Source organism: Coenobita brevimanus, chromosome 107, assembly GCF_032717465.1.
Source record: "Coenobita brevimanus isolate Jiangsu-jjx chromosome 107, ASM3271746v2, whole genome shotgun sequence".
Classification (NCBI taxonomy): Eukaryota; Metazoa; Arthropoda; class Malacostraca; order Decapoda; family Coenobitidae; genus Coenobita; species Coenobita brevimanus.
In genome coordinates, this window is record NC_137060.1 from 5,487,898 (window position 1) to 5,505,387 (window position 17,490).

Genomic DNA, 17,490 nt, shown 5'->3' on the forward strand with positions numbered 1-17,490 from the left:
GCAAAGGGCCCTGTGACCTTTACCCCCTATTAAACCTCGTGTGGAAAGAGGTAAAGGGCTGACAATTGATAAAAGAGTGACTACGATCTTTCTATTGAGTAAAACAGTGCAAGTGGAATTGTAAATAATGTGTAAACACCAAGTGAAAGGAATGAATGTAATTATATGTGAACAGTGGAAAATAGTTTTATAAGTTACTTCAAGTGACAGTGCATAACACAGTGTAAATAAAATAGAAATGTAAATAACGTAAATAAAATAGAGAACGTAAATAGAAATGTAAATGAGTAGTATTATAAGAATACGAGTATATATACTAGGAGTAATGAAAGTGAAAGTTTCACTCTAGCATGTATGAATACTATGAGTTATGAGAGTGAAGGTGAAAATGACATTCACTCTCAATGCTAGTATACAGGATGAGAAAGTGAATGCTACGTATTTTACTGAAAGAAATTGAGTGCCTATAGTGACAATAAACTACTATTACTGAAGGAAACTTATGGATAAAGACTGTAGATATATATAAGTGTTATATAGTAATAGAAATATAAACTGTGAGTGTTTTTATGAATAATAAATGACAGAACACCAGCGGTGAACTAACACAAGTGGGAAGGTCATACGCCCTCGTAATTTTCATTGCTTACACAGTGTTTTTTTTTGGAGTATGGATTCCAAACTATTTGAGAATCATAGAATAGTGTTTCTAGTGATAATATCAGACTGTGGTAATCATATTACAGGTTGTCGGGAAGTGTAAAGTGGAGGCTTTGTTACCCAACTTCAGAGGTCTCCACAAGTCCCGTGGTACTCGACAAAGGCTCAACAAACACCCCAGGAGAAAGCTGAAGGTATGTGCCATAAGCATATATGATTTTTTATTCTAGGACTAATAACTGATTTTTGGCAAATATTTTTAGAGAGTCTATCGAAGCGCGAATATGCACGCGGGAGCTGCAAGAAAAAGCAAAACAAGCCCGCGGTTAAATGGTTAAAAGGCTCTGCAGCTTTCTTATGTTTGTTTGTGTTTCTGTGCTTCTCAAGGTCACACAATTTTGCAACGTACACATGCAAATTTTACAATCCATTTCTGTCATCTCCAGGGACCTTGAGAAGCCAGTTTTTGTATTCTTCATCTTTTAGCCACGCTTTTCTAAATTTCTGCGAATATTGTGGCTTGCCCATTTGTAAGTAAATCCAAGCACTTCTTTCTGGGCTCGTAGTAGACTCGTGACTGAGTGCGTTTTGTGCACTGTGTAGGTCTAATACGTACTGGAGTTTCGTGAAGACAAGTCCTGTATGGTCGCTGGTGCCACTTCTTAAAGTTAAATAGCTTATTTCTGTTATGCTCATCACAGATCAGTAACAGAAAATTGATTGTCATTTTTTTTTTTTCTAAGTGTTACCACACGTGCTTAGCACTACTGTAAGTACCAAATCTCATACACATATTTTAGTACCTGGCAAAATTGGCATAACCTGTGGCTTGGTCTGGGCAAACTGCCAAGAGGGAGGGAGGATCAGGGGATACATCACAGGCAGATGCAACGCGCACTCTGACTAAATCTGCCCGCGTTTTGTCTGTTTTTTACCGTGTTTTGATCAGTTTTCTCGCGTAATGACTAAATATTCTATAATTTTTGGCCTCAGGCCGCGTTTTCATTATTGTAGCAGCCTACTACATTCTTTTAACACCCCCCATCCCGACGTTTTCTGGGCAGTGGTACGCCCCAGTCCTGACATTTTTGGACCTTTTTTTTTTTTTTGGCTCAAACATCCGCTTTTGGAGAGAAACATCGAAAATTCATAGAGAAATCTCTCACCTGAGGTTTAAAATACTCGATCCAGGTAGGAGTACCTCCTTACCTTACAGGGTTTTCTATCAGGCTGGCTGCAAAGAAAACGAGTTCTATGGTAGGATAACTATTCCACACCACTCATAAATGATATTTATTTATTTATTTGGTACGAATTTATATGTAGTACGAGAGTATATTGGTTTTCAAACGGTAATATAGGCATTATGAGCATTGTTTCACTCACTAACTCATCACCATTCCTGACCTTTTTTTTTGCCACATTACCTGATCATCATTTCTGACTGTTTCTTCCTCTAATGTTTGTCCTCCACATTGTCATCGATTGGGGAATCACTCTGGCCCTGAATTTCGTACCGTGGCATGACATGGCTTTACTGGCCAGGTCACTGATAACAGGTGAATTGCTGAGAAAAGGGCATGCAAGGGGGGAAGGAGGTCATGCTGGGTAAGGCATTGTCCCTGCCTGGCATCTTGTAGAGGAAGGTGTCCCGTGTATACGTGCCAAAAATCACTCGTGAAAATTGAAAATTGTGCAAATTAAATTGAAAATTGTGCAAATTAGGGACCTTGCAATGTTGCCGCGTTAATTTATGTCACCGGGATATGAGTGCACATCACGTGAGGACGTGAATTCACGTCTCCGGGACGGGGCGGATTAAGAAATGGGCAATTTCTTCACCCGTGTAATATTTGTTAAAATCGCATTTTGACCATTTCGTGGACTAAAGAAAAAAGGGCCTTGTTATTACTAGTTTCGCACTCTCTGATCGCATGTTATGTGAGCAGTGACTGTATAAGGATTTAGTCTGGTAGCTCCTCGATTTCAGTAAAAGCGAATTGCAGTCTGTTGAAGTCTGTTATATCGAGGTTTTACTGTATTGTCACTAGAAAGTGATGGTACTCATGAAGAAGTGCAATGGAAGGAATGTGGAGCCATAATATTGTCCTGTTCTGCCACTGAGCTACGTGAAATAAGTTGCAAAATGATGAATATCTGGGCCAAGTTAAATTGAAAAGAGCATATTCAGTTTTAATATGGAAAATAAATAACTTAGGAAGAGGCAGTACAAAGCTAGCTTGACCACTTAGACTTTGGGCTGTGCTGTGGAGGGATGCCTTAATGCACTGGCACTGATATAACCAGATGGCTTCATTGTCTACTTTTACTAACATCCCTCAACTACTATACTTTCCTGTTTCCCCAAAATGAGGTTGATAGACTGCAAAAGGGTAATTTTAGCCTTCAGTCCACTGGGTTCACATATCAGATGAACTTGGGGCCTTAACAACGACAACAGAGTACAAGTCTTGTCCTTCCCCAGATAAGAGTGGTGTGAAGCCTGATGAGGTGAACAAGTTGGTAAGCCATGTGACCGAGTCATGCCCACACCTGGAGCTGCTTGGCATCATGACCATCGGAGCATTTGACCATGACCTCTCTCAGGGACCTAACCCAGACTTTCAGGTAACAAATACACCATGCACAGTTAGTTGTTGTATTGTTTGTAAAGATTCCAACATGCTTGCATGTACCAGCCTTGGTCACCTAATGGCTGCTCTCCATGCTACTCCATCTCTGGCAGCCTCCCTGTTCAATTCTTTATCCCTGAATCACACTCTGGGACCTCATTCCCGGTCTTTTTCAGTCTGCCTCTCATGGCCATACCCCGGACATTCACACTTCTCACTTCTGCATTCAGTTACTGTCCTCCATCCTCTCCACATGCCCAGACCATCTCAGTTAACCCCATCTGATCACAACAACAATACACTCCAGTTCCATGCTTCCTCTGAGCTCTTCAGTCATAAACCTAGCTCCCCATCCCCCCAGGCCTCACATTCAAGGACGCATTACACATCCCTCTAATTGTTGTCATTTCTGTATGTCTGAACCTACAAATATCCTCATGTTTTACTGCCCAGGTCTCACTGCCATACAGCATTACACTCCTGACACATGTTATATACAGTACAAAGATCCCCTAGCACAGAGAGAGAGCTCTCTCAGTGTCAGGAGAGGCAGCAGCTCCCTGAAGTTCCTCCAACCACTCCTTACACTTGCCACTGAGCTAGCTCCAGCACATAACATGTCCCGTGAATACAAAACTCTTCCACACACTCAAGAGACTTTACAGCAAGATCAGTCCTTTCACACTTGACAATCTCAACATACTCTCTGCGACACACCATATCCATGAAACCAGCATTATTTTGTAGTCTACCTCTAATACCACCACATCCCTTATGCACCCATTTATCACAAATACTGCACAGGATGGAGTTACTTTCCACACCCTTGTGGTAGACCATACATGGCCACTTTCCCACTGCTTTGAAAGCACTGCCACCAGCCCTAGATATCATCACTTGTTTTATCCACATTTACTCTAAAACCTTGTTCTCCATTCCATCTTGTCACATCCTAAATCTTTCCTCCACCTCCCTTTCATTCTCTGCAATCAGCACCAAATCATCACCATACTGTACATTTCGCATGGGTCCATTTCTGAAGTCATATGAGAGGGCTTCAGGCACCATGACACACAGTAATGAGTTCAAGACTGACCCCTGATGCATGCCAACATTCACAGAAAACTCATCATTCAAATCTCCAGTCACCCTCACCTGGGTGCAAGCACGCACATCACAGCCATAATCACCGCAACCAGCCACTCCCTGATCCCAGGCTCTCATTGCCCACCTCACCACCTCCCTAGGGACTCTGTCAAAGGCCTTCTCTAAGTCAACAAGAACAAAGTACAGCTCCCTTTTCCCTCATATATAATTTTTTCTGAAGCCATTGGGCAATGAATATGGCATCAGTGGTCCCCTTGCCTGCCACTAACCCAGACAGCATCTTATCAACATTCAGTACCTTCCCAGTCACACCCTCAAGGACTCTCTTCATTACCTTCATTATCTGGTCCAAAAGTTTCATGCCTCTATAATTTCCTCTTTCTAGGGCATCATCTTTCCTCTTGTACACATTCACAGCACACTCTTCAGCCAGTTGTTTGGAACAACACACTCATTTATAATTGTATTTATCAAATTAGTAAAATACCCACTCCCATATCTCCTGAGGCCATCAGCATTTCAGCAGTTAACTCAGACACACATGCCTTCTTCCTCATCTGTGTCATACCTATTGCCTTGCTTCCAGTAACAGCATCATTCAAAGGTCAAGGACCAGACACTGGATCTGCTGACTCCAAACCTTCCCTGTTCCAGTCAGATTCCTTACTCAGCAACAGGTTATAATGCTTTCTCCAGTCATCTTTAATATCCTCACTGTTAAGCACTATCTTTCCTTCATTATTCTTCACACACTGCTCACATATGATATTCCTGTTTTTCCCCATCATCTGAATTGCTATCTTAAATGACATATTCTTCCTTTCATCACTATTTAGACTATCCAGTTAAAGTCTCTGAGACTAAGATTTTGCCATGTGTACCTCCTTTCCAGCCTTTTGCTTAGCAGCCAAGTATTCCTCTCTGTTTCCAGCCCTTTTCCATTCCCAGAAAAGTCTTCTTGCCTCCTTAACTGTGGCATCTACATCCCATCCCACCACCATGTACCATATGTCTTGGGGGGCCTCTTGTCTTCCCACACACTAAATCAGTAAATCTGAGGAGACTGTTCATGGTGCTGTACTGTTCATTGATACTTTTGTCAGGAGCTCCCTGTTCAGTCACAACTCTGCTCATCTCACCATAGAATGTATTCCATATTACATGGTTGTTCAACTTTCATATTTTCCTCCTAGGAGCATAGGTCTTTTTCTTCACCATCTGCCTGCAGTATTTGGTAAATGTTTATTTTGTTGCTGATGAATTAACACTGTTTTTCACTTGATTGTAAAAGTGTTTGAAGTCATTTGCTCTATTTATGTATGTATTTACTTACTGTATTGATGAGTGATAAGCCAAATGGTTTCCTGTACACCAGGAAACCATTTACTGTGCAGGGTTGTAACCATATAACCAAATTGTGGCGCCTGGTAGTTTAGTGGGTAATTATAGCGCCCCAGTCAGTTTGAGCCTGTGTAGGTTTATATCCAAGGGGTGGTTGGGGTTTATTGTTCATGTAATGCCACCCAGGGATGAGTGAGGCCAGTCACTCTCATCTTAAATGTCAGGACCAACTTGCCTAACCCCAGGCTCCTCCGCTCCTCATGGGGCAACATAGGATTGGATGATGAATGGATGGATTTATGTATATTATGTTCATATTTGTTTATCAGTTTTTTTGTGCTTACATTTCCTCAGTCATGAACCAGAAGGATGTTTGTCTGAGTCTCACTTATTGCAGTTTTGTCTGCACTTATCCTGGACTTAAGCAAGACCTGCCTGAATCTTGCTCAGAGCTACTGTGACACTAAGATTAACAACTTGTATACCGTTATAGTGTTTTACTAGAAATGGAAAGTACCAGTGAATGAATCCAGTACTTACATTGTGTTACCTTAGAGACCGTGGACCATGCTAGCTTGTGTAGGTTTTTTCGCCTGATGACAGCTGTCTGTATTTTCCAATCTTGAGCCACTTCCCTTCTCAAACCCTTGCCCTGAAGATCCCCCTGCAGGATCTCATTCAAAGTCATCCTTGGTCTGCTTCTCAGCATTCTTCCTACCACATTGATGACTGTAGCCTTTGTCAGCCAGTCACCCCCTCCATTCCTCCCAGCATGCCCAAACCATCTTAACCTGCCGATTTGCATCACTTGTTGATACAATTGTCATATAATGATGCTGTGCTAATTCATCTCAACATTCTGATTTCAATGCCTTTCAGTGTGCATGCATCTTTTGATTTCATTGGCTAATTCTCAATGTCATTCAGCATAACACTTCTCACACGTGATTTTGTGGGGAGTTCCTGTCACGGGAGGAAGTGGAAATACGAATAAAATGCTGATACGTTATATTCATCGGTTGACACAAGGAATTGACTTGTGAAATCAAGTAGTAAATTTTACTTTATGCTGGCTTACTTTGCCGATGCTGTAAAGACGAGAATTTTATAAACTTTCTCAACAGTACACAGTGGAGACTAAATCATTCATGAATGCTGTATGATTAGTATTGTTGGCCTCTGAGAAAGTGACTTTACCTCTGACAGTCAATAACTAATACTAATACAGTAATAATGATCAGGATCTTGCCAGTGCGAACTCCTAGCTGGCACAACGGATTTAAGAATTAATACCAAAGAACTGGCCTAAATACCAGTTGTGATTAATATAGGAATTTTGTGCAAACTGAGAGAAGCAAATTACAGAAAGCACAATGTGGAGAAATCAGACACGAGTCTACATTTACATTAAGCTCAAAGAAAGGAACTGTAAATTTATTAATTTCAACAAAAATTTACATTACAAGAATCTCAAAGTGAATTCAATATCAAAGCAAAGGAAATACACTCACTCACTCGCATTCAAATAGCTAAATACTCTTAAGTCTAGGAAAAAGAATGAAAATACTGGTCAGTGGAGGAAACAGAGCTATAGCTGCAAAGAGGCTGGATGTCTCTAACTGCTAAGGCGCTGCAATTCACTGCTAAGGTCCAACTACAGCCGATCACCAACTCAGTGGGGAGATGTGGGAAATCGAACTGGAGACTAGCCGCTACAATGGGGGTCCTGGTCTCTGCATTGTGCTCGACACCTTACTCCCATGTTTGTCCAACACTAACTGATGTAACCAAGTCGGGTACAAGAGCGTAAGAAATGGGCATGTTCACCGGAAGTGTGCGTGGCCTAACTTCAGTGGACAACAGAGACTGGGCGAACGATATACACACGCAATAAAGTCACTCAGCGAAGCACTAATGACTAAGAACATTCACTTTTGAAGCAGTGACGAATGTTCTGAAAAACCATCCCAATCAAAGTGCATTCAAGGACGGTTAAACTGAGTGATACACAGTGGGTCGTCCACTAGAGTTCGTGGCTTCCCACCAAAGTACAATGTCACAAATTTGTATAAATTCACAATCTTGCAAATTTGTGACAGTTCCCTTTACACAAAAAACTGAGTCCCTTCCTTGTCAGGAGACTACAGTACCCTAAGCCTCTTCACACCACTTGTTGTTTAAGCTTTGGAATTTGTTTGTGCTCCTTCTACGCGCAGCATACAGTTCAGCCTCTTCATGTGATAAATCGCTACTGTGATAATTCAAGAATTATACCATGTCTCAGTACAACGTAAAAAATTTGATCACGATTTCGTTTCAGTGGCATAGTCAGGATGGCTGCCCAGTGTTTACATTGGCTGTGATTGTTGCCGTTTGTTTTATTTTGTGCATGAATGGCCCCAGAAACACCATTGTTGTTGCCAAATAACAGTGCAAATGCTTAACAAATAGTGCACTGTGCAGTATTAAGTGAAGTGATGCGTTTTTGTATGTGAAGTACTGAAACTTTTGACTTGGAAATCATGTCAGCCATACCTAACCATCATCCCCATAACAGGCTTCTACTCAGTTGCCTGGGCCAAGATGGTTGCCCAGTGTTTACATTGGCTGTGATCATCAGCCTTTCATTTTATTTTGTGCATGAAAAGCCACTGAAACACCATTGCTGTCGCCAAATAACAGCACAGGTACTTAACAAATAGTGAGGTTTGTGATATTAAGTGAAGTGATACTGTATCTTTTCATGTTGAATGGTCATCCACGCCCTCCAACTGTCCCCCAGCCTCCGGAGGGTGGGGGGGATTTGGTGACATCTTACAGGCCTACTGGCATAGGAAAAACTTCAGATGGGTGGCAGATTTTTTTTTTTTTTTTTTTTTTTCTGGTTATTTTAGAAAGAATATTTTGAAAACTTGATGAATGGGAATAGAGAGAGCAGAGCGGCTGTAAACATGATTGGTTTGGGGTGTGTGCAGAGAAGGAATGCAGTGCTGGGAGACATGACACTGGCACAGGTGAAGAGCACTGTGAAGCAGCTGAAAAATGGGAAAGTAGCTGGGATTGATGAGATGTATGCAGAGATGCTTAAGTGTAGTGGAGAGAGTGGAATGAAGTGCTTGTTGGAGATATGTAAGAAGACATGGATGAGTGAAACTATGCCTGCAGAGTGGAAAAAGGCTGTGATTGTACCCCTGTACAGAAATAAAGGTGAGCGAAGTGGGTGCAAGAATTATCGTGGCATAAGTTTATTGAGTGTAGGGAAGGTATATGGAAGAATTATTATAGAGAAAGTAAGAGAGATATCAGAAGTCCTAGTGAGTGATGAACAGGGTGGCTTTAGGAGTGGCAGAGGATGTGTGGATCAAATATTTGCAGTGAGACAGATAGCAGAGAAGGCTTGTGAGAAGAACCATAAGGTGTTTATGGCATTCATGGATCTGGAAAAAAGCATACCACAAAGTGGATAGAGAAGGATCGTGGAAAGTTTTACGCATGTACGGTGTAGATGGTAAGCTGCTAGGTGCCGTCAAGAGTTTTTGTAATGGCATTGAAGCATGTGTAAGGGTTAATGGGCATCTAACTGAATGGTTCACGATCAGTGTGGCCATGCGACAAAGGTTGTGTGTTGTCCCCACGGTTGTTTAGTGTATATATGGATGGGGTGATTAAAGAAGTAAAAACACGAGTAATGGAGAGAGGGATTGCTTTGGCAATGAATGGTGATGGAGGTAAAATCTCAGATTTGGTGTATGCTGATGATGCAGTACTGCTTGCAAGTACCGGACAGGAACTTGGTAGGCTAATGCAGAGTTTTGCAATGTCTGTGAGTGTCATGCGTTAAGAGTAAATGTAGAAAAGAGTAAAGTGATGGTTATAGAGAGAGAAGGTGACTCCCAGTATGATGTTACAGTGAATGGAGAGAGACTGGGATTGATGAGAGAGTTCAAATATCTGGGTACTGTGATAGAAAAGAGAGGAAAATGAGCAAAGAAATTGAAAGTATGGTGACACAAGGAAGAAAAGTAGCTGGTGCAGTGAAGGCCTTGATAAGAACAGAGGCTTGAATGTTGCAGCTGCATGAGGCTTACATGAAGGAATGTTAATGCCAACTTTAACATATGGATGTGAGACTATGGTTTGGCATGAAAATGAAAAGTCTAGAGTAAGAGCAGTGCAGATAGGACTGCTGAGGAATGTATATGGAGTACAGAGGGTGGATAGGATACGAAATAAAGTGATTCGTGAAAGATGCGGAGTGAGGAAGTTGGTGGACACCAGAATTGAAGAGAGTGTAGTGAGATGGTATGGTCATGTGGAGAAAATGGATAACAGTAGAGTGGTGAAAAAGGTATATCTGAGCAAATTTGAAGGAGGAAGGAGGTGAGGTAGGCCAAGGAGAAGTTGGAGAGATATGGTGGATAGATATGGTGGATAAGTGTGTGAGGAAGACAGGTTTGGAAGTCGGTGAGGGTAGGGAACTGACAAGAGATCGAGCTGGCGGGATGAATATTGTGAGGAAAAGTGCATGATCAGGGATTTTGGCACCCCTTTTTAATGTGGCGACGTCTGGATTGACTCTGTCGGATACGTTTATGTGAAACTACAGAACATGGTGAATTTTTTGGCATATCCGATAGAGCCAGAATTCCAGGGGCTTAAATGATGAGTAAATGGAAATGTGGCCCATTGGATTGGACAGATTTGAGTTGTTTGGACATTGCTACTCTGCATCCTGCCCTAGGGTGGGAAAGGAGGTGCGGATGATGATGATGATGATATTTTAGACTTGGTAGTCGAGATCATCCTCCCTAACCCCATTGAACCCATGCTGTATTGACCTTGCTGTGTGATAATTCGTAATGCAATAGGTCTTCTCTTGACACAACCCTATTGCAAAATGGGGCCAGACTTTATCTCCCAGGTAGTAACACTCCTTCACACATTTCAGGCATCTGTCTCCACAGACAACATTTCCCACTCAGTCATCAACAACCGAGATACCTTTAGATACTGTAATTTTCACAGGGCTTAACAACTTATTCTTGCTGTTGCCAGACAGTTTTATGGAACTAACTGTAGGAAAATCCTCACTTATTGAAAGGGTATATTAAAGTTATATGTAGGAAAGGTGCTTGGAGGAATGAAAAAAGTGTTTAGATGTCGTTCCCTTAGAATGGATGTAAAGAGAAGCTGTATGAGGGTGTTGTGGTACTGACTGCGTTATATGGGGCTGAAACGTGGAATATGGGTGTAGCAGAGAGGAAAAGTTTGAATGTAATGGAGATGAGGTGTCTGAGGAGTATGTGTGGAGTGATGCGTATGGATCGAGTGAGAAATGATGAAGTGTGAAGGAGAACTGGAGTTGTTTGGGAGATGGCTGATCGTGTCGAGCAGAGAGTGTTGCAATGGTTTGGGCATATGGAGAGAATGGATAATGAGTGATTGGTGAAAAGATAACTAGATCTGATGTAAGAGGTGTAAGGCTGAGAGGGAGACCACGAATAGGATGGATGGACAGTGTGGAGAGAGCATTGGATGGGAGAGGGATGTCTGTTGAGCAAGGAAGAGTGGCTGTGCGTGACAGAAATAAATGGAGAGAAATTGTGAATGAATAAATGATGACACAGCCCTGAGGGAATATTCACCTGCATTTGGTCTGATCAGCTAATCAGGTCAGGTGCGGGCAAAGGGATGGGTCTATTATGAAGTGGCTGGGGTAAACCAGCACTGCTGTCGGAACCTGCTGCGGATGTCACTGATTGCACTGTGCAGTTGACCCTTGTGCGGTGTGGTGCGGTGAGGATCAGTCCCCTCTCCCCTTTGGGGCTAAGATGCGAATGAATGTGTTTGAGTGGATGAGTAAATTGGGAGTGTGTCGTCCTGTCTTGGCTACCTCCCTTTCCTTGGAGGAAGCAGCCTAGGTATATAGATAGATAGATAGATGTAATCCTCCATTTTGAAAAATATATCCTAGACTGAATAGAATTATCAGATGGCAAGACTAATATGAAAACGACATCCCTGAATTTAGTGGGTTCATACCAAATAATATAGAAAAGTGTGACTTATACCAAGGATGTTCTGTAATGCAGGCAGTGGACATTCAGCCACAAGTACAGTGATCTTTGTTGTGAGTGACTTTTCACAGTCAAAGTCAAGAGCCTTTCACCCTGTCACAAATTTTATTAAGCATTTCATGTTCCTTTTTTTTCCCTAACAGCTTCCAGCAACAGTTTAGAAGTAATTGGCTGGTTTTTGCACTTGTTGTAGCTTCCATTCCATAGAAAACAGTTGTACCATGGCCAACCCCAACCCCAATATGGGGATTTGTTAAGGGAAAGCATGATGTAAATTTTGTCTTTATGTAAAAGAACAAAGTGTAATGCTATATACACATTTACAGACGCTACTGAAATGCCGTGCTACTGTATGTGAGGCCCAGTGTAAGGAGCCAAAGGAAATAGAGCTCTCAATGGGGATGTCTAATGATTTTGAACATGCTGTGAGTATTATACTATCGCACTTAGTTTTGTAGGATTTGCTCTTGTTTGTACACCTAATTTTAATTTGGCAGAGATTTTTTTTTTGTTCTTTTGCAGCTCATTGGCTGAATTAGATAGACTGCATCATTTCCATAGTGCTTCTTTATGATTGTCACCTTATCTGTGTGTTATAACCTCTTGCTACAGTGCATTGGTAGAATTAGGAATTCTAAGGCTCATCATAGTTTTCATGGCACTTCTTCATGACTGGCACTATATTCTAATGTTAGCCTCGTGTTGCAGTTTAGTGGTAGAATAAGACATACCGAGGGTTATCATTGTTTTCATATCACATCCTCATGACTAGCATCATATTGTAGTGTTAATCTGTTTTGCAGCTCAGTATTGAAGATGATGAAATAGTAGTTTTATTTCACTAAATAGTGCCTGTGCACGATAGGAATGATTGGAGAGAAATTGTGAATGAATAAATGGTGACACAGCCCTGAGGGGATATTCTCTCGCACTTGGTCTGATCAGCTGATCAGTTCAGGTGCGGGTAAGGGGATGGGTCCATTATAATGTGGCAAGGGTATACCAGCTCTGCTGTCGGGCGCTGCTGCAAATGTCGTTGATTGCACTGCGCAGTTGATCCTCGTGCGATGTGGTGCACTGAGGATCTCTCCCTTCTCCCCTTGGGACTAAGACATGAGTAAATATACAGTAGAACCTCTTTGGTCCGGACCCCTTTAATCCAGATTTCTGTTAATCCGGACAAAATTTAAAAATAATAAGCTCCAAAAATATGTTGAAAGTAATTCTAAAGTCATTTTCAGTATCAGCGCGGAAAGCGATCGTCATTCGTTTAGTCTCGGATCACGCTAGGTCGCTACATGGGCGCCTGTTTAAACACACGCTAGCATTTGTTCCATCAACTAGTTCACCAACCATTTATATTTTTACGCTGTATTTCAAAAGTTAATCCTCCTTACCGTGCCCCTGAATGTAAGTGTAGCTTCTGTAATGAATAAAGGTGTTAAAAGGAGGAGTTTGCTTACACAAAAATGGGTCAGAATATTCTGCAGTGTTTAGTGATTACTGTAGGTTATTTTTTGTACTTAAATGTGCTTTACTTGTACATCAAACATTAGCTTCTTGCCCATATGGGTGTTATCAATATGCCAAAGATGACAATGTATTTTTTGCCTACATAAGTTTTATTTTTTTTCCAAATATTACAGTTAATTAATTTATTTATTTTTTTGCCTACACGGGCCTTAGTCACTTACTACAATTTAAAATGTAGGCTAGTTTCTTGTCATGGCCTTACCTGTAAATTATGCAATACAAAACTATCTTACATGATTAGTTTTGTTATTTTAGTACCGGTATCCTTTCATCTTTTGCAGTTACGTAGGGTTGACATATGCCACATATGTTAATAATTAACAAACATACCATATGTAGATAGAGTTTGGTATGAACTGGAGATTATCCTGATGGTCCGGACAATCTGCTAATTCGGACAACCCTTCCCCCCATATAGTCTGAATGAGAGAGGTTCTACTGTATTTATGTATGTGTGTGTGTGTGTGTGTGTGTGTGTGTGTGTGTGTGTGTGTGTGTGTGTGTGTGTGTGTGTATTTACCTATTTGTATTTACCTATTTGTAGTATACAGGAATTGAGCAATGCTTGTGTTGTCCTGTCTCCATATGTACATTTATCTAGTCTACTTTTACACACATGAATGTTTTTCGCCTGCACCACTTCTTCGTCTAGTCGTTCCAAATATTTATGTATTTACCTAATATACCTAATTGTGACATACACGAAATGTGCTGTGCTCGTGGGTTCCCATCGCTGTTTCTCAGTAACTCAAATTTAGTTTTAAACTTGTTTAAGTTTTTAGACTGGACAATCTCTTTGTCCAGGCTATTCCACAGGTCTATACTTCTATAAGGAAAGCTATATTTCTTGATATCCTTCAAGCAGCTTGACTTCAATTTCATTCCGTGTCCTCTTGTTGCTCTCTTTTCCCATATAAACAGATCTTCTCGGTCAATTTTTTTACTCCTATCATAGTCCTGAACACTGCAATCATATCTCCCCTCTTTCTCCTTTCCTCTAAGGAAGGCAAATCCAGCTTTTCCAGCCTCTCTCTGTATGACAGATCTGCCAGACTGGGGACTCTCTTGGTTGCTGTTCTTTGTATCCTCTCAATCTTGTTTGTATCTTTCTTTTTGTGTGGAGACCACACTACCGCTGCATATTCTAACCTGGGACGGATCATGGCCACAATCAATTTTTTCATCATCTCCTCATCCATATAACGAAATGCCACTCTTATGTTAGTCAAGAGTTTATATGTCTCTCTAACTGTCTTGTTAATATGTTTTTCAGGTGACAAACTATCTTGGATCAGCACTCCCAGATCTTTCTCTTTGCTCAAACTTTTTGTGATTAATTCATTACCCAACAAATAATTCAGTGATGGCCTTCTGGTACTTTTACCCATTTCCAATATTTTACATTTCTTTACATTAAATTTCATTTCCCACATCCAGCTCCGATCATGTATCCTATCCAGATCCTCCTGCAGCATTTTACAATCCTCCTCAACCTCTACCTTCCTCAAGATCTTTACATCATCAACAAACAGACTTGCGTAACTGTTCACTCCATCTACCATATCATTTATGTAAATCAGGAACATTACTGGCGCCAACACCGAGCTGTGTGTGTGTGTGTGTGTGTGTGTGTGTGTGTGTGTGTGTGTGTGTGTGTGTGTGAGAGAGAGAGAGAGAGAGAGAGAGAGAGAGAGTGAGTGAGTGAGTGAGAGTGGTGAGTGAGTGAGTGAGAGTGAATTGATGGCTGTCAGCCACCTAGACCTATGTAAAGCATCAACAACAACTCGATAAAAAGTAAAGGTGATTTTCTTTTTTTCAGATTCATGTTGGCAGCACCAATGTGAGAGTTGGAAGCACAATATTTGGTGCTCGGGCAGTCAAGAAATAATCATGTTTGTGTGTTCTAAGCAAGATTTAACTTCATATACAGTACTGAATATTTTAATGGAATTTTAAGTGTAAATATAGTCCAGCATTACATATCAGCTTTGGATAATTTATATAGTGTGTCACTTAGTATGATGTACATTGTATTAATTTATGTGGAGAGGTGGAGTGAACATGTATATAAAAGAGGGGGTGTGAGCTGGAGGGAGGGCAGCAAATAGCAGGGAACAGTGCGACATGGAGGCAATTTGTTTGTGGTCACCCCTTACGGGATCAAGATGTCTGGAGATAGATAGATAGATAGATTCTGTATTATGAAATTAATGTGCCAGATCATCAGTAGAGGGTAACAAGGGTTCATATTGTACAGTACTCATGAGAAGTCAGAAACTGTTGTGTGTGTATAAGTGCATGCTTGTGTACATGCCTCCAAGAGAGAGAGAGAGAAGTATGGATGCTATAGGATCCATCAGACCAGGTGAGGCAGAGTCCAGCACAGTCACTGCATTCTCAGTGTATGTTTTCCCATTACTGTTGAGATTAAGTAGATTTTGTCACTGAATGTAGTCACAGCAAGAGGCTTTTAGTTAAGGTATATGGAGTGGTGCTGATGAGGAGTGTACACATATTGGTGCTGTGCACCCTGGATGGAGCAGCTGCAGCATCTTACCCAGAGCTAAACATTTTCATATTTCCTTGCACACTGCCATGGAAAGAACCTTGGGCCAACCCTAGTGAGACGCAGTCTGTCAAAAAGGGGCACTGGTTCCCTGCACAACTTATGTACTGTACTGTACTTGCAGAACAGCCTCACAGCATCAGTTGCATCCCTGTTGTTGACTGCTCTTCTTGGCATGACAGACTGGGGTTAGGCAACAACAACATATTACAGTACAATTTGGGGGAGGCAGTGGCCAAATTAGTAGAGAGGCAGCCTGCAGTCCTAATGGACCCAGGATTGACTCCAGGCTGGGGCAGGGAGCAGTATAAGGATTTAAATTTCATAAAAGCAGACTTTACTAATCTGCCAGAAGACCCGCTGACATGTCGTAAAAAAATCATCCCCGCTAATAGCAGTACAGTACACCAGTTCTGTATGAGACAGCCCTAGCATGTATTCAGTATGGACGGTGGTTGTTAGTGCTGAAGTGGTGACATGTGGAGGTGTGTAGGAGGCCTACTTGGCCTTGGGATAGGCCCTACAGCCTTTGCCCAGAGTCGGACACATAAAAAAAAAAGAAAAAAAAAAAAGAAAAAAAAAAAGCTTGGGGAATATACAGTACCTTCCTGGTTACCAATTTTTCCTGGATATCTGATATACTGTATTCTCTTATCTGTACATTGGCTATATCATTACAGTATATACAATACCATTTGTATCCAGGCCCTAACTAACAGATACCATTTGAAACATAACCTTGTTCAACACACCCCGTAGACGTAATACACGTGATTGGAGAGTCTTGCATTAGTGCAAGTCCATTTTCTGAGGTGCAGAAACCTCATCTTAGAATGCATTTTCACTGGTAGAGAAGATAAAGTCTAGCTGACAGAAATAAAGGTTTGTGTTGTTGGATAAAATTACTGTGCTTGCAGTTCCTACATATCTGTTTTATTATCTGCAAAACAGCTGAATGATGAGTAAAGGGCAGAGCGACAGCAGTCAGGTGAGGAAGAAGTAGGTGGGTCATGGTTGTATATGCAACAGTGAACAAGGGAGTCATGATAATTTCACTTACACCACTTCTTTCCAAGTCATCAGTTCACCAAAAAAGGCTCGATTTATTTCTTTACTTTGTTTTTCCATGTTTTTGTCAATAAAATAATAATATTTAACAAAGTGGACTTACCCCAGTATTGTAAGATACTGCATGCACGTGGCTAGTTAGAGTCAGTTCATTAGGTAAAAAACCATACTGGTACCACACATTTTTGGCTGATGAAAAGTATGCTCTTTTTTTTTTTTTTTTTTTTTTTTTTTTTTTTTAATGGATTTATTTGTCTTGCTTTTCATGAAAAATTCCATGAGCCTAGGACCCTGGGACTTGATATCAAAAGTCTTGAATTTTCTGTGTTAAATTCTGTTATAAGTGTCTTATAATGTTCACATCATATGTCCAGCTTCTGTTTCAAGGTGAACACAGTTTGCTTAAGTTTAGTTTGCACTTGAGGAATCATGGAGTGTACAAATCACTACCAGAGTACAACAGTACGACAGCAAGAGTTCCTTTTTACTGACTGGCGGCAGTAAG

At 41.1% G+C, this 17,490-nt stretch overlaps 1 protein-coding gene across 1 annotated transcript in view; it reads left to right on the forward strand.

The window, feature by feature from the left end:
- The window catches only part of LOC145416803 (pyridoxal phosphate homeostasis protein), a 57,036-nt gene extending 39,852 nt beyond the window's left edge, over positions 1–17,184 (forward strand). The window contains exons 5-7 of the mRNA XM_080285728.1: positions 3,146–3,288; positions 12,145–12,243; positions 15,171–17,184. Of these exons, the coding sequence (XP_080141854.1) occupies positions 3,146–3,288; positions 12,145–12,243; positions 15,171–15,239 (311 nt within the window). The 3' untranslated portion in view covers positions 15,240–17,184. The remainder of the gene's footprint in view (positions 1–3,145; positions 3,289–12,144; positions 12,244–15,170) is intronic.
- The last annotated feature ends 306 nt before the right edge of the window (positions 17,185–17,490 follow it).